Source organism: Gymnoscopelus braueri (assembly GCF_963280865.1).
Source record: "Gymnoscopelus braueri genome assembly, chromosome: 9".
Lineage (NCBI taxonomy): Eukaryota > Metazoa > Chordata > Actinopteri > Myctophiformes > Myctophidae > Gymnoscopelus > Gymnoscopelus braueri.
The window spans coordinates 41994353-42020328 of record NC_137610.1 but is presented as its reverse complement, the minus strand read 5'-3'; the positions used below and the strand labels follow the sequence as shown (position 1 = coordinate 42020328).

The following is a 25976-nucleotide window of genomic DNA, read 5'->3' as shown; positions in this document are numbered from 1 at the left end:
CATCCCCAGACAATTAAGACAGACTCTGTCATGACAAGTTTTTATCTTATCCTTAACATCTTATTTGTATGTGGCTGTCTTCAATACGGTTGCAACTAAGGCATGGCAAGGAGCCTGATGTTACCTGGAAATAAGAACATCGGTCCTACCATTGAGCCTGACAGCCTATTTGTTTGCCATTATTGTCACAACCCCCCACCCATTATATATTTGCTTTGGATGTCTGAATGTTGTTTAAGTTGGCTGTTCACTAAGGACGTTTTTGTTTTAGGAAAATGCATAGAGAAGGCATGGCAGTTGCGTTGGAGAATGATGTATCCATAAGTCACATCCTGGACAATCAATATTGTCCAGGACATGTTCAACTATTCATGTAATAAGATCTTTGTGACAATAGTGTCATTATCAATTTGGGATGATATATTGTTGTTAAACCTGTCCAATGGAATAGATTAGACTTACTGTAGATAAAGACTAAATTAGACTTTAAAAGACTTGCAATAGAATTTCAGAAGGTTCAAAATGTTTTTCCGTTAGTGGTTTGTCTCATGTTGGAACCTGACGTGATACGATGGAAAATAAAATAATGAATAAATAACATAACATACAAATAAAAACAAGGAAATGAGACAAACGAAACAAAAGTCAACAAAAAATGAAAACATTTATTTGAACATCTGAAAGAAGATAATACATAAAGATCAAACAAAATGGGATAAACAATAAGGACAGAATGACAGTGATGAGGAGCTATGATCAAACGTGTGTGTACAAAAAATGGTACTATACAAAAACAGGAGAGCGAAAGTGTGTGTGTGTGTGTGTGTGTGTGTGTGTGTGTATTGTGGGATTTGTGTTCCTATTATGTTTGGATTTGAAGCCAAACCAATGGCAGTCTGGCAGGTTGTATGTGTGTGTTGTGTTCTCTCAGTTCATCAGCACTTCCATCTGCACCAGTCTTGCGTTGGTGTCTCCAGCCATTCTGTAGGGGATCATCCCAGCGAAGGTGATCAGGGCTCTGGCTTGGCTACGTAGTTGCTGTCAACACACACAGGGGACAGAAGAACAAGGAGTCATGGTGAGGGTGTGTGTGTGTGTGTCATGTGGCGTCTTTAGATAGAACATGGCTCTTCAACAGGGGGACCGGGAAGCTTGTGGGAGTTTGTAGATCAGCTATTTTCGTTGAACTGCTTTGGTGTAGAGGGGGAAATTAGTATGTTTATCAAGTATTTAGGGTTTAAGTGGTTAAATGACTGAAACATTTAGAATACATTTCAAATTGGATACTATATAATTTATCAAACTATATGTAGTAGGGGGTCCCCTGCTTCATCTCTCTCTCGTTAAGGGGTCCTTGGCGTGAAGAAGACCCCTGCTCTAGAAATAAATATGGACCACAATTGAACAGCATTAGATGCTTGCACAGAAACGCAAAGCCTTGAAAAGTCATTGCAACATCACAAATTATAGTTTCTTTTGGTCTCTCTTTTTGTGCGAGTGTGGGTGTGCGCACACGCACACATGTGCACGTGTGCGTGTGTGTGTGTGTGTGTGCGAGAGACATTCTGATGCTAGAAGAAGCATAAAATTGCAGCCTGTTATAAACAACAGCCCCGCGGAGCTGTCGTGAGAAAATCGTTCTGCTAGACAGGAAAATTATACAGCACTCAGTAAAGCACTGCCGCCTTTCAGCTGCTCTGTGCCGTCTCTGTGTCCTCAGCAGGGGTTGTCATGACCGTCATGACATTTTAGTTGACAATTCATTCTCATACAAACATTGGAACCGATCGCTGCTGTCGGGCAGAAACCTCTTATCTCAGTATTTTAACTTTTTGTGTTTTTTTGTAAATTAATGTCCTGCTTGATCATACTACCGGACAAAAGCATCAAAAGTAGCAGATCTGCAAGCTCCAAACGCGGCTCGATCTGCTACTTTTGCCATTTTTGAATTTGAAATCCTGAAAAAACTGTTTTGGACATTTATGAATAAAAATGACATCTTCTGTTTGCCTTTAGGCTTTCTTAATACAAATTGCACAGGGTAGATATGACAAGTAAAAATAAATGACTGACAGTGACCGGTACCAATAATCAAAATAAATAATGTGGACAAATATGGACAAAATAGGCCATATTTAATCATTTTATACTTTAAATAATTATTTAAAAAAGAAATAAATGTAAATGTAAATGTAAATGTAAATGTATATATATATATATATATATAGGAAATCACCAATTGCAACGCACTGTGAGCTTGTAGATTGGCTATTTCCACTATTTTTGAAAAGTTTTTCAACATGGAAACAATTATGATCATCATCTGAAATAACTATGACGGGCCTAGTCCTCACCACGTCTCTCTCCTCTATGGTCCTCTGCGCTCGGCCTGGCGTGCCCGACGGCGCCCCCTTCAGGCGCTTGTACTGTGTGTACAGGATGTTCATGGTGGCCAGCAGCACCTCGGACAGGTTGTGACGCAACTATGGAGAAAAAGATAGACAAAACCCACACAGTTTGCATCAGATTTTGCTTTGTTTAGTTCCCCAAATTGACACATAAATTAGCCCGGATTTGAAAAGATACACCAGGGACCCAGGGATAAGAGAAGGTCCATTCAAGGATATGCATTAGACCACGGACCCCCATTTGATACAATTTTGATCTCTCTAACTCGTGAGAGTGTACAAATGTGTGCATGCCTGATGGAAGGTCCGAGCGACCAAAATATTGCATCTGCATTAAACAATTTAAACAGTTCATGAATCATTACTCCTACGCACCTGTCCATTTCAGTAGGTGTGCACAAGGACTTTTTCTATCAATAGGCGGAGATCTCTGTTTGTCTACTCAAGACTAGTGTATGCATGACATGAACCGTTTTGTCACCTCACCTCATCACTGAAGTTCCTGAAGGCGGCCACTCTTTCCTCCACACTGTCCTGACTGAGCGGAAGAATCTTCAAAGTTTCCATCACCTAACGGACAGAGAGAGAGAGAGAGAGAGAGAGAGAGATGAATACAGAGAGAAAGAGGGGAGATGAAAAGAGGGAGGTCAATGAGACAGCTTAGTTAAGTTTGGCCTCGCCATTATGTAAATCCTATAGTCGAAGTCTAGCCTTTTATAAGAGCTATACTCATCATGTCTAGATCCCGAGTGACACATTGGTCTGGCCGATATATAATTTCACAAATGGCCAATCTACAAGCTCACAACGTGCCGTGTTGCGAGCTTGTAAATCGGCTATTTTCAAATGTTTTGGAATAGGGCTTAAGGGTTGCTTATGAGTTAAATCAAATAGAAACTTTAATTAAATCAAAGTTTTTCGATATTGGTCAAAACATGTGTAATCGGGATCAGAGTTGGACCCAAACATGTGGAATCGGGCGGGCTCTACTCACGTCATAGGCTCTGTCTATGTGTCCTGCGTGGTATTCATCAAAGAAAGTCATCAGGTCCAGCAGCAGGTAGAACGTGCTGTCCACTGACTTGTCTCCTGATACACCCTGAGAGCGATACCTGGAAAGACACAGATGAGGAGAAAAGATGACAGAGATCAAGTACTGTAAGTGAGGTGAGGAAGAGATGTAATTCACCCATTGTCAACCTTATCTTCATATAGTAGGTCCTCAGTAATGTTCATTATAAGATGGTACTATTTTCTGTCTACTTTGCTCTACGTCTCAGAGGTGGGCTTTACAATTAAATGACTTGATTTGGTCATTTAGCACATTTTGTTGTTAACTTGCTGTAAACAGTATAGAATCATTCTTAAATTATTTTAACAGGCTTAAAAACGCATCTCATGCAGGAAAATAAATATTATGCAAAGACACTTAAAGCGTGCGCGTGCGTGCGTGCGTGCGTGCGTGCGTGCGTGCGTGCGTGCGTGCGTGCGTGCGTGCGTGCGTGCGTGCGTGCGTGTGTGTGCATCTACCTCTCTGCGATAGCCACAGCTGCGTTTTTCAGCCTCTCCTTATTAGACTGAGGAGCGCTGACCTGGGCGATGACCGGACTTAACAACCTGTTGATCAGCTCTAGAACCTTGTCTGGATTCTACAGAGAACAAAACAGTAGAGCGAGAGAGATGGTGACAGAGAGAGAGAGAATGAGAGAGAGAGAGAGAAAGAGAGTGAGAGAGAGAAAGAACGAGAGTGAGTGAGTGAGAGAGAGATGGGGATGGCCACTAATACCCTGTGCCATTACATTCATTGACTAGCCTTCTTAAATGCACATCTCTGAATTCAGACAGTACAGCAATAGTACTTTATGGTTAAAGTGTATATAGACCGTTTCATTCAAACACCCTCAGAATGCTTGGGTACCTCCTCCTGGTTGCATGATATTATCTTGTACTTAGCATAGTATAACTCTAATAATCTCTTAGCGATCATCAACCACTTTAGAGTAAAGTTAGAAAATGATGGAAAGTGGCGTGTTGAGAGAATCCCACAAGATCATTTCTCATTCAATACTTTTTTCTCACCATAGTACGTAAACTACTGGGCATTATAGGCAGCTGCAAGGTACCAACCAGGCTTTTTTATTTGGTATCCAGGTAATAGAACAGTAGTTAATTTAGGTTGGAATGCATGGAGTAAAAGCAAAATAAAATCTCACGCCTGAAAAGCTTTGTATGGCCAAGTCCTAATGTGCAATTTGTGAAACAGTGTGCCGCTGTTCATAAACAATTAAACCCAATAGCAAAAATGATGATGTTTTTGACATATTGTGCCAGCTTCTACGTTGCTAGTTTGACCACTTCAAATGCTCTGATCTTAAAATAATAACAGAAAATAGCCTATCTACAAGTACAGAGATTTTCGCTGCGCAACATGCTTCCACAGAAGACATGCTGGCTTCTATGGAATCCAAATGACTGAAATCAGCCGTGGCGACTGAGAATTTTAATCCATGGGAATGTTGACTGTTAATAGCCTCTACACACTGTATGATATTTGAAACCGTCTATAAAGAGCCCAATATGAAAGCTGATGGCTCACCTTGGCCAGCTCATAGAGTTTAATAGCTTCCTCAAACAAGCCTTTGTTCTCTGCCTCCAGAGCCACCTTACTGATGATGCCTCTGGTGTCACCGGCGAACTTGTCGATCACTCCAGGCTTAGGAAGAAGAGAAGACAGTCAATGACATGAAAAGGTGATTTTTCAAACACATTTCGAGACGGAAAAAAGGAGTCCCGCACACTGTCTTTCCTTACAAATATTTAATGATACAACGTTTCGGTCACTCGGACCTTCATGATGAAGGTCTGAGTGATTTGTAAAAAAAATCTTGAGAGCTTATTAAATTTTCCACCTTGGTTCTTTGAGTGTGTGCACATATGTGTGTGTGCGTGCACGTTAGGGACGGGACGATAAATTATTGATTATCGCGATAATATTGTTAATCGCAATTATATTTGCCACAATAATTGTGACATGTAATTTTTATATCGTCCCACTCCCATCCCTAGTGAACGTGTAAACTGAGTGCCACGTGCTGGGGGGTCAAATTAAATCAAATAAATAATCCAGCTCTTTATGGAGGTCTAAAAGTTAACAACAGAGCTAATGGATTTAAGGCTTGCAGGTAACCCCAGCATCACGGCTGTGATTAAAAACAGAGGAGGAAATAAGGAGGATGTGCAGGGTCAGTCTGACATTCAGAAGGGAGAGGAGACGAAAAATCCCTGGAATGTCACGGGTGTTTTACGAGGAAGAGAATGTCGGCTGCATTTTGAAAAGCCACCGCAGGCAGGAGTGAAACAGAGTCGCGTGCATTGAGCGTAGACAGATGAATGTATTATTCTGTTGTGTCGATTGTGGGAGGTGTGTCGAAGTGAGGAGAACAAATGAAGCGTTTGTGACAGCTGAGCTGAAACGCCACCTGACGCACGAGGCACATGACAGCAAGGGAGAGATTAAAAAAACGAACAAAGACAAGACAAAAACACAGAAACGTGTGGGTCGTCTATCTACGGCACAGGTTTTCAAAGTGCGCGCTGTGGCCCCCAGGGGAGCTGCCAGGTGGGCAAATTGGAGAGAAGTGGAAAATGTGAAAAAAAGAACAAAATATGAAAGAGAGAGATATGAGAAAAGAGAGAGAAACAAAGGCACCATTGTCCTACCTTTCTGCTGCCATCCTTCTCTAGCCTCCCCAGCAGCATGTCAAACTATAAAAGAAGAGAGAGTTGATAACGCATACTGTACAGCCAACACTGAGACAAGTCACCGCTAATCAAATTAGAGTACTTTATTGTCGTTGTTGTTCAGCAGAATTAGTTTATATATTCACGTCTCAAAAGAGGTCCCAAAAGAGCAGGCATCACTTCAAATAGAATTTATTTATTCTCCTGGAAATAAACACACTAGCCTAAGGCAGAAACATCCGTAGAGCCCCTAGTGGCTAATTTATAATTAACTGCACAGCCTGTTCAACAATCATCACTAGATGACATATTTTTTCTTGTACCTTTTGAAGTTGAATATGACACTTGAGCGAAAAGTGTTGAGAAATGAAGTATGAATGGACTTTTATGGGGTGGCACTAGCTCAGGAGATAGCGTGGCCGTCTTGGTATAGGAAGGTTCCCAGTTCCTTCCCGGCTTTTGGCTGTGAGTCAAAGTGTCCTTGAGGAAGCCACTTAACCCCCTAACTACGATGAGCATATTTGCCTCCGCCGTGAATGTGAAATACACCGTAAAGCACTTGGAAGGGTCGGAAAGACTAGAGAGGCGATATATAAATGCAGTCTATTTACAATTATAGACTGACCAAATATTAACATTCATTTTGTGTGTTCATTATGATGTCTGAAACACTACATTATTCAGTATTGCCAACAGGTATATGGAGATACTGTCAATAAATACTTTAGGGGTTCAACAATTAATTAATTTAATGGATTTAAACATAAAATAATAATCGGGGAAAGAAAGAGAAGAAAAAATTGCAGATCTACACAAGCTCACAATGCATTGCGACACATTGTGAGCTTGTAGATCGCTATTTTAACTTTTTTTTGTTACTCCATTGTACGAGTATTTTGCGTTGATTAGTTGTTATATTAAAAAGTATATTAAAATGGTAAATCACTTAATCGAAAAAGTAATCGATACAATTATCACTAAGAGGATAATGAATGGATAGTTGCAGCCCCCAAAAGGCTGAGATGACCAAATGGTCTCCCCTGAAGGTACCTGGATGGAACTAGACATTAAAGTGCCACTTCGCCCATTTTTTTATTTGAACACTATTGGTTCTATTACTGTGAGGAGGGCATGTGGAAACCTGACATAAACGGTTCCCAGTGTGTTCTGTTCTATGTAAGGAGAGCTCACCCTCAAAAGGCTGTGGAAAACTCTGTCAGCCGAGGACAAACCTGTCTGCTCTCTGCCGGATGACACATTTTAAATAGGCTAGCAATTTTTTCGGGTCCTTCAGAGCGAGCTCTCACAAAATGCACTGCGAAGTGTTTTTTTTCCCACATGTCCTCCTCACAATAGAACCAAAGGGATTCTGGTTCAAAAGAGGCGAAGTCGGTATCTTCGACGATGGGTATCTTACCTCTCGACTCTCGATGACAAGCTCACTGACACAGCGCATGAACATGTTCTCTCCCTGACTGTCCTTCTCATTGCTGAAGACAGAAAGACACACATATTAGAGACATTGTTTTAACCCGTTAGACCGGGAACGCATCGGTGTGTCATTTTTTGATTTCTTTGGCTATTCAAAAATAGCAGATATACAAGCTCATAGCGTGGCACCGAGTGCCACGCTACGCCAAGCTATGAGCTTGTAGATCTGCTATTTTTGAAAATCTGTGCAAATCTTTGTTAAATGTCTCAACAATCTTACAGTCTTAATTTTTCTGAAAAACTATTGTTGCTAGGACCCCCAAAATGATATGTTTTTGGCCGCCGATCCCCATCAAAATATGTTTTTCCAGGGACCCCCCCCCAAAATAAAAGATTTGAGTTAAAAATGTTGTTTCAAAAAATATATATGCATTAACACATAACACAAATGTTCAAGATTTTTCAATAATGGCAGATCTATAAGCTCGAGCTTGTATATCTGCTATTATTGAATAGCCCAAAGTATACAATAATGTTATAGCTAAACATCTAAAAATGACACAGTATTCGTTCCCGGTCTTAATGGGTTAATAGCTTACTAGTGGATGTGAACATGCAATATATGAGTTTTCCCATTTTCTTTTTCCGTTTCTCCATCTACAATGTATACATGTGAGTGTGTGTTGTGGGGTATAATTTACCGTAGGAAGTAGAAGTACTGCAGGGCTTCGCGTGGATCTGTGGACTCAAACTTGCGAGTATATAGCATCAGCAAGCGGATGAAGTTGAGGCGACGCACCATGGGCGGATCGCCAGCCTCCTGACTCACTGCAGAGATGAGGAAGAAAATGTTTTCCCATCAATAATCAGTAATCAGCTCCGTATCTACCCTTCCCGTTTCGCTTCCCGATACCAATACCCATAACTTGAGTATAGGTCGATACCAAGTACCAATCTAATAACAAGGGTGTTATTATAAAATTATCTAGGCCAGTGGTTCTCAAAATGGGGTCCAGGGACTCTCAGGGTTCCTTGAGGGGGTTTCAAATGGACCCTTACAGAGTCCGTAACTCTCAGAGTTATGGGTCGTTGAAATTAAAAGAACCACTGACCTGTGGGCCGGGACCCCGAGGAGGGTCCCCACATGATTTTGGGGGGGGTCCCCAGATGACAGTGAAGTGACAATTGAAGGACTTTTAAGAAATGTAATACCTAAAAGAAATAACCATTACCGCATCAAAAGTAATCAACAAAGTACTATAATAAGTGGTCAAACATTGGTAAAATTGTCAAATAATATGAGAAAGTGGCAAACCATTTGAAAATAGCCAATCTACAAGCTCACCACGCCTCGCGTTGCGAGCTTGCATATCTGCTATTTTCACAATATTTATCTGGGGGGGTCCCCAGTTCAAATATGATTATTTGATAGAGCGGCCTGAAAGGATTCAGAACCACTGCTCTAGATGATGGTGAACAACACTTACGGAGCTGAGCGCTCTGGCCGGATGATTTGAGCAGCAGGCGGAGCTCGTACAGGACCAAGGCCACGTGCACGGCGTGACTCCGCAGCCTCTCCGCCCGGAACAGGAAGGCGACGGCCGCCTCGAACTGAGCCGTCAGGAAGAGCACCTGGAAGTACAGGAAGGGCTGCTGGGCGGCGGAGAAATGAGACTCCCCTGTTGGACCAAAGAGAAGATACCATGGGTAATATAATTGTCATAATAATTTTATGACATTTCTTTCATATCTTTTCAAGCACTTTCAAAAATAGTGGAAACAGCAGATCTACAAGCTCAAAACGAGTCACGACGTGTTTTGAGATAGTAGATTGGCTCTTTCCACTATTCATGTTTTCATCATCATATCTGCCCACAAATATTATAGTCAGCAGACTAAATAATATTTTACTCTGCTGACAATGGTAATTATGCCAATACTTTAATCTATTTAATAATTTCTTCCTCTAATTACACCTTTGTAAAAAAAACAAAAACTCAAACTAAAGTCTTGAAAGTAAGAATTTGAGGGGGCGGCGGTAGAAATGTTTTGTTCAGCTGGAATTCCTTAGTCATCAAGTTGACTTTTTAATTAAAATTCTTAATCCTCTCGCTGGCTGAAACTTGCTGTTGGAGTCAAACCCAGAACGCACGCTCGACCATGTCAGCCATTTTACTGCCTTATCTCACAGTAGCAGCTCTTTAGTTGAAAAGAGAGAGAGAGAAAGAGATGAAGAGAGGGAAAGACAAAGGAGGAGAGATAAGAGTGGGCCTGGTGGTGGTGGTGGTGGTGGGTGGGGGGGGAACAAGAAATGAAGGAGCGAGCAAGAGAGAATAAATGAAGAGGTGAGGAGAAAGAAGAGGAAAGAGGGAGAGTGTAATAAAGTAAAATAATGGTGCTGTGTGGGAGGGTATACGGAGAGAGAGAGCAAGAGAGAGAGAAGCTGTGTGTGTGAGAGGCAGAATGGAACACAACCACCTTACGGACTACAAATCCCTGCACTGTTCACACCAAATGACCTCGGTACATGGAAATACTGTACATATGAACAGAGCAATACCTTTAATTACATTTGAACAAATTGCTGCTATTTGTTGCAAACGTTTTATACCATTCACGACAATGCAAAACATTGAAATACTGCCGTCAACTTTCAAAAGTTTATACCAAGCTAACTTTCCTATAGTGCTTGGCAACGTGTCGTCACCACGGGGGGCGTGGCATAGTAGCTGCAGATATACTGGTGGGAGTCAATGTTAAGTCAACCTGTTTATGCCCCACCAAGATGTCCGCGCTACCAAATGACACTTATTGACGCCCCCCCTTCAGGATTCTTTGCTACGCACTATATGGATGTATAACTATTTAGGACAGAAAATTATAATTTTTTATAGTCTCGTAAAATGTCCTCTAAGTTGTAACACAGCTTTTTTTACACTTACTTATTCCCATTTATATTTAATTGTACATTGTTTTGTTTGATTTGTTCCACTTTTGCTTAGGTAATGTAAACGTATGTTTTCTCATGCCAATAAAGCTCCTTTGAATTGATAAAGTAAAATAATGGTGCTGAGAGAGAGCGAGAGAGAACAGAAGCTGTGTGTGTGTGTGTGAGAGACAGAGGAAAATGGAGAGGCTTTGGGCCTCACATCCTGCTGTGAGGAAAAGGACAACAAGAGAGATCTGCTTTACATTTATCTCCTGCTGTGAGGAGAGTTTTAGATGGGCAGAGAGGGAGACAATAGAGGTAGAGATGTAATATTTAATTGTACATACATTGTTTTGTTTTGATTGTTTTGTTCCACATTTGCTTTGGAAATGCAAACCTATGTTTTCTCATGCCAATAAAGCTCATTTGAATTGAATTGAATTGATCGAAGGAGACAGAAAGAGGGAGAAGATAGAAGGGATTGATAGAAAAGATGGAGAGATTGCGAAGAGATAGCGAGAAAGAGCAGAAATCGAGAGAAAGAGCAGAGATTGCGAGAAGGAGAGGAGAAGAGATTGAGAGAAAGAGAGGAGAATAGATTGAGAGAAAGAGCAGAGATTGAGGGAAAGAGAGGAGAAGAGATTGAGAGAAAGAGAGAAGAGATTGAGAGAAAGAAAGAGTGAGAGAAATTGAAGGAAAAGAGTGAGGTCTTATCTGCACAGAGCAGGACACACCCGCAGAGAGAACACAGCACTCAAGAGAGAACACAGCACTCTACAACTCTGTGGGAGGTAACGCTTCCAGTCAAGTGTGTGTGTGTGACAGAAGATGACTGTGAGAGCGAGAGTCTTATTTTTTAATGTTTAAAACATGCTTCTCAAGTCAAGGCTTCAAGTCAAGGTTTTAAGAGTATTATTTAAGCAGTGAGTTTTTCTACAGCATTTACACAGGAGAGAGACGGGAAGCTGAAGGGTATAGAGGACCGTCTGGAGTCGAACCAGGCAGGGAGGTGGTGATGTTATGGGGGCGACGTGAGTCAGCTACCAGCGCCCCAGAGGTTTCGTTTACACAACATCCATAGTCCAAGGCCTGTATCTTCCTACCCATTGTGTTCATACCCTCCAGCTTTTTTAGTTTTTTTCTGTTCAGTGACATCCTAAAGCTTCTCTCCCTCTCTCTTTCTCTCATTTCAAGAAATGTACAGTGAGCACAACTATTGGCCTACTAGAATAAAGACATATTTAAACAGAGCTATCAGTCAGTCAGCTATGTCACACTGCAATGTTGCAATCCAATACACTACATGTAGAAAATACACTACATGTAGAAAACTTAAAAACTAACTTAAAAAATACAAAATATACAGAAAAACAAACAATCTCTCTCTCTACAAGTAATCTTTCCTCATAAAATCCTCCCGTTCTGACTTTTTGTTTTTGAATTTAGAAGAGAGTTCACAAGGATCCGTGTGAACTACTTTATGACAGAGTTCAGCCGAGTCCATTTTTGTCTACTGCGGGAAAGCTATTACGTCATCTGAAGTTCCTTTTGTAGTCTTATTCGATATTTTAAGTGCTACCGTGTAGAGACCACCAAAATAACAACACCATTGACTATACTGACACAGCGTCCATTTTGCCGTTGTGTCACACTCAGGGTTTCCTACCCCGATTATGCAGGGGCCCTAGGGTAGCTGGTTCCAAACCTTTTTTGAGCGGTTGTGACCCGACACAGAACAAAAACAGACCTTAACAGAAGCACACATAGAGAGTCAATTCCATACCGTAATCCTCCAACAGTTGTTTCTGGAGCTGTGGCAGAGTCAGTCTGTCCTGTGAACTGCTGCCATCGTCGTCGAAACACACCTGGTTCAACTAAAGAACAACAACAATGTCAGTAGCATACAATGGCCTTCATATTAACACAACGACGACGCCATAACCGACCCAACTGTTGTTACCTTGAGCCACAGGTAGTCTTCAGTCTTGTCTGCCACCTCTCCGTGGTTGTCGCTGATGTCACATTTCCCGATGAGACAGTAGACGGCTCTCTTGTAGGGGTCGGCGCTGTTCCTCAGAACTCTGCGGTAGTGCAGTCGAAGCTTGTTCTCTGACCCTGGGGCGAGGCTACAAAGCAAGGGATGTTAAGTGAGTGAGAGTTAAATTGATGAATACAGAATAGACTCCCCTATTTGACCGGGCTGGTCTTGAAAATCCTTGATAAATGCAGTGAAAGCAGAAAACAGGAAAAGATGTGAGGCTTTCTCACCGTCTGTCGGGGCTGTTCATGTACTCCTGGAACCAGGTCTTGAAGTCTCCCAGCTGATGCTGAGCTCTGTTCACCACCTGCATGGCTGCATTCAGGTCTCCACAGCGCAGACAGAAGTAGATCACAGCCCACACTGGATGACCCTCTACATCACCATCCTGTTAGCAATGCACATTAAAACCCATTAAAACCGGGAAAGCATCTGTGTCATTTTAGATATATTTATGCATATAAATAGCTCATTGGTTGCCTATTCAAAAATATCAGATATGCAAGCTCGTAGCAAATCACTTTGTGCCAGGCTATGAGCTTGTAGATCTGCTATGAATGAGCGGTAGAAATGTGGTCTCATGCAAGGGTAGCCGAGTTCAAAACTCGGGTAGGACATAAAAGTTACGGATTGCAGGTTTACGGGATTATTTCCAATACATTCCAGGAAACTATCTATATGTATGTATGTACGAGCTACGTGTATGTGTGCGCGTACGAGTTACCTGCATGCCTGGGAGGGGTCCTGGTAGTTTAATATTGAGGAAGCTGCGGACAAGTTGGTACGTTCCGGGCACCCCTCCTAGTTGGGCCTGGTGGAGGTTCCCAAACACTGTCACCAAGGTGTAGTTCTTATAACTGGGGAGAAAGGAGACGTATTATTGATCACAAACAGCAAATCAAAAAGGTGCTAGGCACAGTACTAAACTAGTTTGAATCAGACTTAAAGGGGTAGTTCACCCAAAGAATGACATATTTTCTATCAATTACACACCCCATGAATGGAGATGAATTCATGGAGATTGTTTGGTTTTTGTCGCACTCCTAAGCCAATAATTTGATTACCGGCGGACCGGTAGGCAGTGGTTAGAAAATAAGTCATTTTTTGGGTGAACTATTCCTTTAAAGGAAAAAAACGAAGATATGTGGTATAAAGGGAAAAAAGGAGGATGCCCGGTATAGACCAGACACACACACACACACACACACACTTACCTGTTCTCTAGGAAGCTGAGTGCCTGGCGTACGAAGTTCATTTGCATGTCAACAGCCGTGCGACTTTTCAGGGTGTCTTTGGCGGGGACCAGCAGCACGTCTGTCATCTGTTTCACCATCAGCCACATCTCCGATACATTCTGCAGGAGACAATAGGGGTTGTCACAGAAACCATCAGCCACATCTCTGATACATTCTTGCAGGAGACAATAGGGTTGTCACAGAAACGCATGGCACTGAATTCTCAGTACCTGCCGAATGCTGTATGGTGTCTGACGATGACATGAAGTGTTACCTAAATCAGTGGTTCTCAACCTGTGGGTCGGGACCCCCAGGGGGGTTCCCACATGATTTCTTTTTTTTTTAGGGGGGGTCCTCAGATGACAGTGAAGTTACAATTTAAGGACTTTTAAGACCTTTTCAATACCTCAAAAAAGAAAAAGACCAATACTGCATCAAAAGTAATCAACAAACTAAACTATAAAAACTGGTCAAACAATATTATAAGAAAGAGGCAAACATTTTGAAAATAGTCGATCTACAAGCTCACAACGCCTCGCGTTGCGAGGCGTTGTGAGCTTGTAGATGTGCTATTTTCACTATATCTGTGGAACTGAGTCAAACTAAATGTAATGACTCAACTACTACAATTCCAAGTGCTTGTCAGGGTGGGGGTCCCTAGTTCACTTAAATTATGATTATTTTGGGGGGTCCCCAGTTCAAATATGATTATTTTGGGGGGTCACAGCCTGAAAAGGTTGAGAACCACTGACCTACTGCATATAACCTACGTTAACATGTTCATATATATAAGGTACATATACTGTATGATATATGCCTACCTTGTCATCCAGACTTTCAGCTACAGATGAACACAGGTCTCCTAAGTTAGGCTGGACATGGCCATTCACAATCTTCTCATTGAAGACGTAGATCTGCCCAGGTCACAAGATGGATAGGAGGGCCGAGGAGGGGACGGGAGGGCAAAAAAAAGGAGCAAAAAGGAAAAAAAGGAGCAAAAAACGTATTTATTATTATTATTATTACAATAAAAGTTAGATACAAATTTAATCAAAACTGAATTATATTTGAGCTAACTAACCAGCCATCAAATCATAATATCGTGAAGAAAATAAAAAAAAATTGTCGGCCTGCAGCTGCGTTTCTCCATAGCAACGCTACGACCTCACTGTAAAACGGTAGATGATGAAAAACAGGGCAAAAAGAAGCAGAATATTCAGAATGTCATCGAAGAAGATGACAAAGACCAGGAAAATGATCCCGCAAGCAATGTGACGGCACATGATGGTCAAACGGCCAGACACACGGATGATACCGTTAAGACGTGCACAGCAGATCAATGAACGGTAGACAAAGAGAGAGAATGGGACAAACAAACGAGGAACGAAGAGGGGATGGAAGGGTGGCAGAGGGATGAGGGAGACAGAGAGACATACATACAGTACACACACTGGTGAGGGAATGGTACAGAGAGAGCATGGTATAAATATAGATTTTTAAACACAGACCAAGAGAGACAGAGACTGAATGCCCCCACAGGGGAAATTACCCAGAGTGCCCCTCTCTCTCTGTTAATCAGAGTGTTTGATCTGTCACTGCCCCCCCCGTTAGTCTGACCTCATTTTCACTGAATGGACCAGAGGGCTGCACAATACAAACACCACAGACTGACTGGGTGGGCAAGGACCTTATAATTGTTACAATTTACAGTTGTTCTCCATCCATTGTCGGCACCGTCGATGCATTAAATGCATGAGAGAAAAGAAAGGAAAAAAAGATTTAGTCAATTCCAATATTAATCCACTAAGACCGGGAAAGCATCGGTGTCATTTTAAGATTTCTTTGGCTATTAAAAAATAGCAGATCTACAAGCTCTACAAGCTTGTAGATCTGCTTCTTTTTTTTTTATCTTGAAAAAACGTATGTTATATCAGTGGTCAACTTTTTCATGTCAAGGACCCCCAAAATGATATTTGGCCGCGGACCCCCTTCTCAAAATATGTTGTTCCAGGGACACCCCAGAAGCAAAGATTTGAGTTACATATGTTGGCTTTAAAAATATATATTTATTCAAAGATCTGCAAAAAAAAACAAGATATATTTAAAAAAAAAAGATCTACAAGCTCAAGCTATGAGCTTGTAGATCTGCTATTTTTGAATAGCCAAACAAATCTAAAATGACAGACACGTTCCCGGTCTTAAAGGGTTAAAAAAGAAAGGCGGGGGGGCATGGGAGGAGGGATTGAGAGGGGGTGCAACAGCCGGAATCAAACCCGGGACGGTCTTTGCGGTCGTCGCACTATACTGTCACTCACCCGCGCCCCCCTGCAGCACTTGCGGTCGCTTTGCATTGTTGTGAGCTTGTTGACAGCTAGGCCTGTCACAATTATTACATAATCGTCTAATCGCAATTATTTGAGATAATCACAATTATTTGCATAATCGTCATAATCGTTTCCATGTTGAAAAATGTTCAAACATTTTCAAATATAAAAAAAAGCAGAAATAGCAGATCTACAAGCTTACAACTCGTCACTTCGTGATGCGTTGTAAGCTTATTAAATATGTCAATCATTTCTTTGTATATTTAAGTTATTTGTCGAATGTTCAATGCCAAACACACAATTAAATCGTTAATCGCAACTATTTGAGTAACCGTGACAGCCCTAAGATCAGCTATTTCCGTACATTTTTTAAATGTTTGACTTTTTAATTTCTATGTCTGCTTATCAATGACATCATGCCCAAAGTAGGAATGCCAGGCGTTACTGTGGTTAAAATACTGACCTGTCGGCCGTAAGCCACCTCCACACTGTCCAAGGAGCTCCTTCCTGGAACTGCCACTTCGCTCACAAAGCTGGGCTGGAACAAGCACACATACAGTACCACACATTACTGTGTGTCCATACACAATAGAATGTATGTATGTATGTATGTATGTGTGTATGTGTGTATGTGTGTGTGTGTGTGTGTGTGTGTGTGTGTGTGTGTGTGTGTGTGTGTGTGTGTGTGTGTGTCTGTCTGTCCGGGGCTAATCTTGCAGCCCATTGGTCAGATCAGTGCCAGATTTCTTGTACAAGCAAATAACTCCATATTTGGAAGTAAATCTGACAACACAGTGTCAATTTCGTGTCATCAACATGACGTCCGAGATCCACATGGAAACCACACAGTTTTTAGACCCCATCTTGTTTCTAATGTTACAGATATTCTGGATTCTCATAGGGAAGTCACTATTAACCGGTTTTATAATTAACCGTGATTGAAAACTTCATAATTAATTCACCATATAAATGTGTACAAATAAAATCTCTACTCAGGTCCAAAAGAAATGAACAACTTATTACTATTTTGTTTAATTTTATTAATTATTTTGTATATATTATTTGGCTACTGCAATATTTGGCTACTGCATTATTTGTGTTTTGAAAGGCAGAAACTGTAAAAATATATATATATTTTATACATCCAGTGTTATAAACAGTGGAATAAATGTATGAGTGATAATCGTGAAACCATGATTATTTTTCATACTACAATCGCACCATCAAAATCTACTATAGCTATATAGGACAAGAGATATTGCAAACCACTACTAACCAACTTAGCTTAACAGACTTGTTTCTGGTGACATACAGGACCACGGCTATAGTCTATTTACTTAAAATGCAATCAATTCAAAATAGAGTGAAATTGATTCACTGATAAAGTGCATTCTTTCTTATTGAGTTAAATGACATCTTAAATCTTCTATGCCAGAAAAAAGGCATTATCAAGGAAGTATACTTCCAGAATTTTACTAAAATTGAGTTGAGGCCTGAAAGTTCTGATTAAACAAACCATTTCTGGCATAGGACAAGTAACAGAAGCACACCCATTGGCACAGCTTCTTAATAATTCAACTAAAGAACTGGGACGAATCCATTCACTATTCAAGGTGAAGGCTTTTTAATGTCAATGTTAGTTCAGCAATATGCTCAACGGAGGAATACGAGCAAATACTTTTACTAGTGGTTCTATTAGGTTAGCAAAGCCAATTCCCAACTACCCTTGATCCTTGATGTTGTTAAATACGGTTTGGATTAGTTTTTATCTTGCCTTTTATTTTCTCATTTTTCTGGCTGTTTCAGTGTTCGTACGTTTGGATTGTTGTTTTGTTTTATATTGTTTTCTGTTTTTACCTTGTTCACACCAAAAACAAGTCCCACTAAGTATTGTACACATATGTTTTAACTAATTATGATCACAAAAACACAGTTTATTAGGTAGAATACAACATTTTAATCGCATAATCAAATCCTTCTTGGTAACCTGCAGCCAGCCAAAAGGGAACAGTAAAGGCCTTTGCAGACAGGGTGCGATTAGTCAATCAGTTTTTACCGCATGCGAAAAGACGCACGAATCGAACTGGGTTTGATTGGGAAAAAAACGCATCGCCGCACGGTAAATTCGGAGCCGGTGTGCATGAGGTCATTGAGAACCATGTGTTCATTTAAAAAATGATATCGTCCGTTTTTTTCGTGCGAAAAATCGCACCCTGTCTGCAAAGGCCTTTAATGTGGTGTGTGATTCTTAGCTTTTTAGAGGGTGCCACTTGATGTCAGGAGTCTAATACAGGTGTCCTTTTGTTACGTTACGTTTTATAATTTTTAAGTTTTAATTTGACCGGCTGCATTGAATTGAGAAATCTTCATTTTAAAAATGCAACACTTGCAGTTACAAAATAATTGGCTGGACAAAAGCTAATTATTTAATGAAAAGTATTAAAATTATTTCATTTAATACAATTATTTAATTTCCACTAAAAAGTATTTTGTTCATTCAAATTAAAGACATTTAAAGGTTACACCAAACTGAGTGAGGCCAAAAACAGATGGCTCTACTGGCTGTTCCATTATTAAAAGGCAATATGCTTGCCATTTTCTTTTAGGAAACTTATTCATTTTTAATGGAAAGTCAAAAGGATGGAAGGGGGCGTGGAGGCCCTACATTCTGCAAACCCCTAATTTTACTCCTTACAAGAGAGCCATATAAAACTAAAAAAATATATATACATATATATATATTATTATTTTTACTGCATTTTTCGTTTTTGGCACTCAACGTTTGGATTCTAAAAAACGGCTATAGCCGTTTTTGGCACTCAATGTGTTAAGTACAGTACTTGAGTAAATGTATTTAGTTACTTTACTTTTTGTGTGTGTGTGTGTGTGTGTGTGTGTGTGTGTGTGTGTGTGTGGTGTTACCTCGGCTTCCTGACTGAAGTCCAGTGCATCCTCTCCTGCTCCCAGCAGCGTGTGTAACACTCTCTGCTTCACCTGTTCCCATTGGACCAGCATTGATTCGCGATGGTACTCTTCAGCCAATAGGAACGTCTGGATGGGGACAGGGGAGGAAAGAGGGGGAAATAGTGGGGTAAAGAAAAGGAAGGGGTTAAATCAAAACTGAGGATTTTACAGAGTAGATTGGGGTCCCCACCCAGTGATTAAAAATCATGTCAATAGGGGATCCGTGAGCTAATTGAAATTAAAAAGGTTGAGAATCACAGTTCTGAAGTGTAGCTAATAAACCTGTCGTACTGAAATGGGTCAATATAGGAGGAGGAATACAGGTCAAAGAACGTGCATGAGTTAACCCATTCTAACCGGGAACGCATCTGTGTAACCACTTTATCCATATTTTATACTTTGGCTTTTCAAAAATCTTGAATACATATGTTTTTGAAACAACATTTTTAACTCAAATCTTTGCTTCTGGAGGTCCCTGGAACAAAATATTTTACAAATGATCACTTTAAAAAATATATATTCAAAGATGTGCACACATTTTCACGATTTTTCTAGAATATCTGCCATTTTTGAATAGCCAAAGAAATCTAAAATGACACAGATGCCTTCCGGGTTTTAATGGGTTAACTTGGCACCAGGCATGTGAATCTGGATGTAGCACCAAAATAACGTCCAACAGGTACACAGTTCTTAGAACACCTAAGGCAGGCAAAAAACACACACACACACACACACACACACACACACACACACATACACACACCCCCACACACACACACCCCCACACACACACACACCCCCACACACACACACCAGATTTAGCAGTAGAGCAGACCCCCATCAGGTTTCTGCTAGCCCACCAGGACAGACTCCTGTCTATTTCTCTTCTCCCCAGAGTCTCTGGGTGAGATAATGGGAACATCAGCTAATTAAAAGCTGTCAATCTAACAGCTCGGGGAGAAACAATGTAGACTACATTTTAATACCTCCCGGTGACACATGGATACAGGCTGCTGATTATACTGCAGCAATTTACAAGAGCACGTATAGCATATTATAATATACAGTATATTTTATATAACTGCAACTATTGACTGTTTTCTTACCGATTAACCCATTAAGACCTGAGGCCGATTCAAAAAAATGTCTTCTAAATCCTAACAGTTTTTTGAAAAACTTATGTTGCTACATCAGTGGTGCTCAAACTTTTTCATGTCAAGGACCCCCAAAATTATATGTATTTGGCCGCATACCCCCCCCCCCCCCATTTCAAAAATATTTTGTAACAGGGACCTCCAGAAGCAAAGATTTGACTAAAAAATGTTCACAAAATATGTATATTCAAAGATTTGCAAAACATTTCACGATTTAAAAAAAATAGCAGATCTACAAGCTCATAGCACGGCACGAAGTGACGCGCTATGAGCTTGTATATCTGCTATTTTTGAATAGCCAAAGTATAAAGAACCAATGTGCTAATCATAAATTTGGAATTATGATAACTCATGCCTACTACAAATATACATAGCTAAAATCTAAAATGACACGGACGCTTTCCCGGTTTTAATTTAATCAAATTGAGCCGCAACACTTATAAAATATATATACTCAACACAAATACTGTTTTCTATAATCGCATTAGCAGCCCTATTGGATTTTACGGTCCATTTACAGGTATGCCATTTAACCGGTTAAACCATAATATAATGAATTGACCGGTTTCCTCCATGGGGTCTATACATGGATGGACCCCTGCTTTTTCCCCCTCTACATCATAACTTCGTGTGGTTAAAGAAGACATGTACAAACAAAAAAAGGATGTCTTTTATTTCTGTGTATTGTGTGTCACATACAATCGAACGTCGTCTAATTCAAAATCAATTATTTTACTCAAATCAATAATTTCTTATAATCGATTAAATCAATTAATTCGATTAAATGTTCCTGGCAGCCTTAATATACTGTCTACAGCACATGATTAAGCTGAAAGGCAGCAAACGCCCGCTCCACCTCCCATACCCCATACACAATAATAAATTGCAAATCATAGAATTCATTTGAAATATGTTTTATCATTGTTTTTCCTACTATGCTTCATCACTTCAATTATGTGCGTTATCATTTTGAAAGGAAACGTATTAAGACTCCTACGATGTAGGTCAGCTCTATGTAAACCTCATTACGATTCCAACTAGTCTCAGAAGAACACTTATTTCAGGATCACTGATGAACACAGAGCCTCAGCTTCTTTCTTTCTTTTGAAATTACGGATCCAGGTTAATTTGTTCACTTCATACACAGTAAAATGCTCGGTGTAGAGTGTACCAACGTAACCAAAGTGGACCCCATTACATTGGTACACGCCTCCACACTTGCACATTAGTGAGTTAATTAATGAGTGTTCTATCTCCGAGTTACAAATTGGCACCATTAACACTGAGGATTTTACTGTGGAGGTTTTGGCTTCTCGGAAACAGAAGTAGGCTGAGCAACTTCTCAATCTTCCTCATTTAACCTCGGTTAGCATATGGAGGCCAAAGTCTGCACACACATTAATGTGTCACACGTTATTTTAGTCTCAACACAGAGACAGGAAGAACGCAAATGTTGGAATGTTTGAAACCGAATTGCTTTAGTCAATGTACACATCAGCTTTTCATTTGTTCTTTTCTTTCAGTCTTCTATTTACTACTTATGCCTAATCTCAATGGTAACCGGGACGCTCGCCCCCAAAACCCACTTATCCATCATTTGTTTCGCGGACTGCTCGCCCCCAGCGGTTCTTGTATTCGTTTTACTGAGGTTAAGGTTAAGAATACGTTTAGGGTTAGGCCTAGTTTTATGAGGCTAGGTTTTGGCATAGTTTTACTAAAACTCGTGTTTTGGTGCGAGCGTTCTTGTATTCATCTCAATAGATAGATATTAGAATCTACATGTACATTCGCACGGACACGATAAAAGTGGTTTGAATCACAGGAAACCCGTCGCTCTGTGGCGTTCACACCAGTCGCAACATTTACGCATGAAGAGATATTTGCCCCCCACGTAAATACTGACTGTCACTCAAATCAAAGTGTCACATCAAAATCTTTCTTGATGTCACGTCTTTACACTGACTTAAAATTGAATTTTGTCGCTCAAGGTCGCGTGTGAAGGGACCTTAAGTGTAAATCATATCAGCGTTGTAGCCAAGCCATACCACCTGCTATAGATAGATGTCCACTGCAGTTTTGAAAATAGGCAAAGCCAAAAAAGTCAAGTAACTTTTGTGAATGTTGTAATCAAAATCTGAGGTGAGAATGAGATTAGACAACTATGGGGAAGTACAAAAGTGAAAACAACATCCACAGCCTATGCAAATATAGCATATTTCTTTCAACTCCATCAGGCGTATTGGATTTCTATCCTTACATGCAATCCAAGGCTATTTTCCCTCTCAGGGAGCACAGAGAGATAATGGGAACGGCAGCTAATTAAACCAAATGACTATACTCTGAACATCAGGGAAACCATTTCACAACCGTCCCCATAAGATTAACACCACAAGGGGGTTTAGACTAGAGTACAGTGGATACTTAACTTTAAAACTTTAAAACATACATGGGCAACTGGCGTCCCCCTTCACTTACTGTAATGCAGGTCAATATCGAAATACTGATATATTATTGATTTCAGCCATTCCAATTCCAGACATGCAAGTTTACATGACCCGTTTTAATTACTGCAGTACCTTGTATTAAATTGTATTGTATTTTTTCTATGTCCAATGTATTTGGATTTAAGTTCATAAAGTCCTAATAAATGCATTTCAAATTAAGCAAAAATTTTACATTCAATAATAATAGTTAATATCCCTTTATTATTACTTTTGTGACTATTATGGACCATTTGAGTGATGTGGTTTACAGTATACTACTGGTGAGAGTGAAGATAAGCAATGTGGCCCCCAGGATGCATCCATTAGCAATTTCCATATTAAAATTAATTATTTACATTATTTAAATCGCAATTTAAGCTTTTAGTGGGCATGCAGTAAAAGCTCTTAATGGGATTGTTGTTTATTCAGACAGTGATGATAATTGAGCTCAAACTATCGGTTTGTATACCGGTATCGGCACTTATGCAGCCGATGTGCCTGAATTTATTTCCAAAATAGCTGATCTACAAGGTCACAACCCATCGCGATGTGACACGTTGTGAGCTTGTAGATTGGCTATTTTACTTATTTGCTTGTTTTGTATAATTAAAGGTAAATATTGTCTTCATATATTGAAGTTTAATTGTCTTCGCCAGGTCAGACGGCGGAAGGATTTTTTTTCTTTGTTTATAAGTTAAATGTTCTCAAAAAGAAACTTAAAACAAATCTAAGTTTTCTAAATTGATTAGACAATTTGACCATTTGTGATTAAATATCGCTCGTATTTCGTGGTCTAGGTGGTCTAGGATTGGAACCAAGAATCTGGCATCGGTTGTGCACGATATGATAATGTGATGCGAACACGCACGTTTTTTTCACATTTACAAGTTCATCCAAGTTTTACCACGAGTCTTAAGAGAGATGCTCCCCTCTAATAGATACTAACCCTGCGGCGTGACTCCTCGATGGCTGACAGGAGGGCGTTGTCTCTCTCATTCTTCAAGAAGCCCTGTGAAAGAAAAGAAGGGATGAGTGAATGACAAACGGAGAAAGATCAGAAGACATTTTGATTACACAAAGCCAAGAAATACAGCATGTGTTGAAATTTTAAAGGAACAGATTTAACAGGTGTACAATCAGCAGCTTCTTCCATGTTGAGATAAAAACCTGCTTATGTTTCCAGTTCCACACATTTTCCTTCTTTTACAAATCGATAGCACATTTGTGTACAACACTGGCAAAACTGGCGAAACTACAGTATGAATGCTTGAAATTATCATTATTAAATATCATCATTTGCAAAGATCCGCAGGCACACAGGAAGTGCTCACACTTTAACTTATCCATACACCATTTAGTGTCCCCTCGGAGCAGGACACTGCAGTCTCCGCTTTGATGCCGTCTCAAGATGGCTGCACCTGCATGATGCATCTGTTCCCATTTTCTGCATTTCCCGCTGAAATGTGCAATTATGCCTCTCACTCTACCTATTCCAAATAAAACATAGGCTCCTCATCCTATATATAGGATGTGAATTAGCGAGTGATTACATGGTAATTATGCCGGGTGTAGAGGAGTACATAATTGCACTCTTCAGAGGGTAGGGAAGCGGATGAGGACACGCACAGAGGGGCAGCCATCTTAAGACAACATTAAAATGGAGGCCATGCTGTATGCATGCACGTTCACTTCCTGCTCTAAGGACAAACAAAGGGGGGGGGGGGTTTATGCTGGCAGAGCATACAGCAAGGTCACAACTACAGGGAACAAATATAAAAATCAATCGATGCTAAAACCATAGGCAGGCGATTTTTATATGGGCAATAAAAGCATTTTATTTATATAGCTTTTTTTGTCATGAATTAGACCTCAACAAAGCTTTCAAAAGTATTCTGAAACAGTATTGTTCAGAGATACTTACAGTAGGTATACACATTGCACATTGCATCAAGATGCTATAACGTACAGTACTGTTTGCATATTTGCAACTCTTTTCACACCAGGAACAGACAGACAATGTACTGTAAAGCAATGTACTGTACTGTATGTCTGACTGCAACCCTACAATGCACAGAAAATACATGCCAGAAAATCTTCAATCTTTTTTTTATTCATAATTTCACTTTTTAGCGTGCACCATTCTATAGAAATCTGAAGAGATTAAAAGTAAGACCCTATGCACCGAACACAATATTTCCTCAGTCCCAATCCCAAACCACTGGTGTATTAATTAGCGGTAGACTTAAGACTTTAAGATGAAGGTGATGAATTTCCATTTCTTAGATATGAAAGGTAGAGTATTACAGGATCTCAATGTAACCAGGGAAAAAAAGCAAAGTCCCTATGTATGCATAACAGCGGTCTGGGCCTATAAGTGCAGACCCATATATCTCTGACAAAATAGCCCTTTAAAATGACAGCTACTTATTTCTTCTGTCAGGCAATGGGCTGTTATTTCACCGTCTGTCTACTTGAAGCGTGTGGGAGCAGCTTAGCTAGCAGGGTCAGATGCTTTCTAAAGCACATAGTTTTACTCATCTCATAACAGTTTCACCCCATCATCGTGCTCACTACCTCCATCTATCTCATAAGAGTTTCACCTCATCATCGTGCACTGCTCACTACCTCCATCTATCCATTTCATATTTCTTTGCCCGTCTCAAAACTGTCTACCATATCGCTCCTTCATTAATCTCCCTCTCATCTTCTGTGCCCAAATTTCAGTTATGATGGATGAACGAGGTCTACCCACGCAGCCATTTTGCCAACTAGTCCTCCCCCTCCACCATTATACTTAAAACAACAACGTTGTTGGTCGTAGTGTGCCTTTATAGTGCCTAACTATCAAATCATTTAGCTGGGGAACCTCGGCCCTATAACCCCCTCATGTTTTTAAGGTTTGTTACTTGCTTTCTTAGATGGTTTTACAGTGGTGTGATGTTTATTTGAGATTTGTCCAAATGTAAAGTGCATTATACATAGAATTCATTATTATTATTTAACAGCTGACCCACTCAAACTACCAGGGGTGCCCCAGCTTTGTGCTAACTGGTCATTGAGGAGGTTGCTGGCTAGCTCAGAGATTGTGACTGACATGCTTGCAAGTCTTATAAGAAGCGACCTCTACAGATTCCCATGTAGCACTACTGCTAGAACACGCAGGCAGAAGAGAAATTTCCATCTACAGATTTGGGGATCTTTGCAATAAAATGTACTTGTATGCATTGCCCAGGGCAACATTTTGTTTCCAGGTAAGCCATTAACTCATT

The 25976-nt window shown here is 40.3% G+C and overlaps 1 protein-coding gene across 1 annotated transcript in view; it reads right to left on the bottom strand.

Moving 5' to 3' along the window:
- Positions 1-645: 645 nt before the first annotated feature.
- nup93 (nucleoporin 93) overlaps positions 646-25976 on the bottom strand; it is a 44575-nt gene continuing 19244 nt past the window's right edge. Inside the window, exons 4-22 of the mRNA XM_080438340.1 lie at positions 23654-23716; positions 19029-19157; positions 16570-16644; positions 14604-14696; positions 13762-13901; positions 13272-13404; positions 12778-12935; positions 12470-12635; positions 12293-12383; positions 9068-9259; positions 8282-8408; positions 7567-7639; positions 6129-6173; positions 5005-5121; positions 3939-4057; positions 3403-3520; positions 2895-2978; positions 2355-2483; positions 646-1038 (exon numbers count right to left, since the gene is read on the bottom strand). Coding sequence (XP_080294466.1) covers positions 928-1038; positions 2355-2483; positions 2895-2978; positions 3403-3520; positions 3939-4057; positions 5005-5121; positions 6129-6173; positions 7567-7639; positions 8282-8408; positions 9068-9259; positions 12293-12383; positions 12470-12635; positions 12778-12935; positions 13272-13404; positions 13762-13901; positions 14604-14696; positions 16570-16644; positions 19029-19157; positions 23654-23716 — 2163 coding nt within the window. The 3' untranslated portion in view covers positions 646-927. The remainder of the gene's footprint in view (positions 1039-2354; positions 2484-2894; positions 2979-3402; positions 3521-3938; positions 4058-5004; positions 5122-6128; positions 6174-7566; positions 7640-8281; positions 8409-9067; positions 9260-12292; positions 12384-12469; positions 12636-12777; positions 12936-13271; positions 13405-13761; positions 13902-14603; positions 14697-16569; positions 16645-19028; positions 19158-23653; positions 23717-25976) is intronic.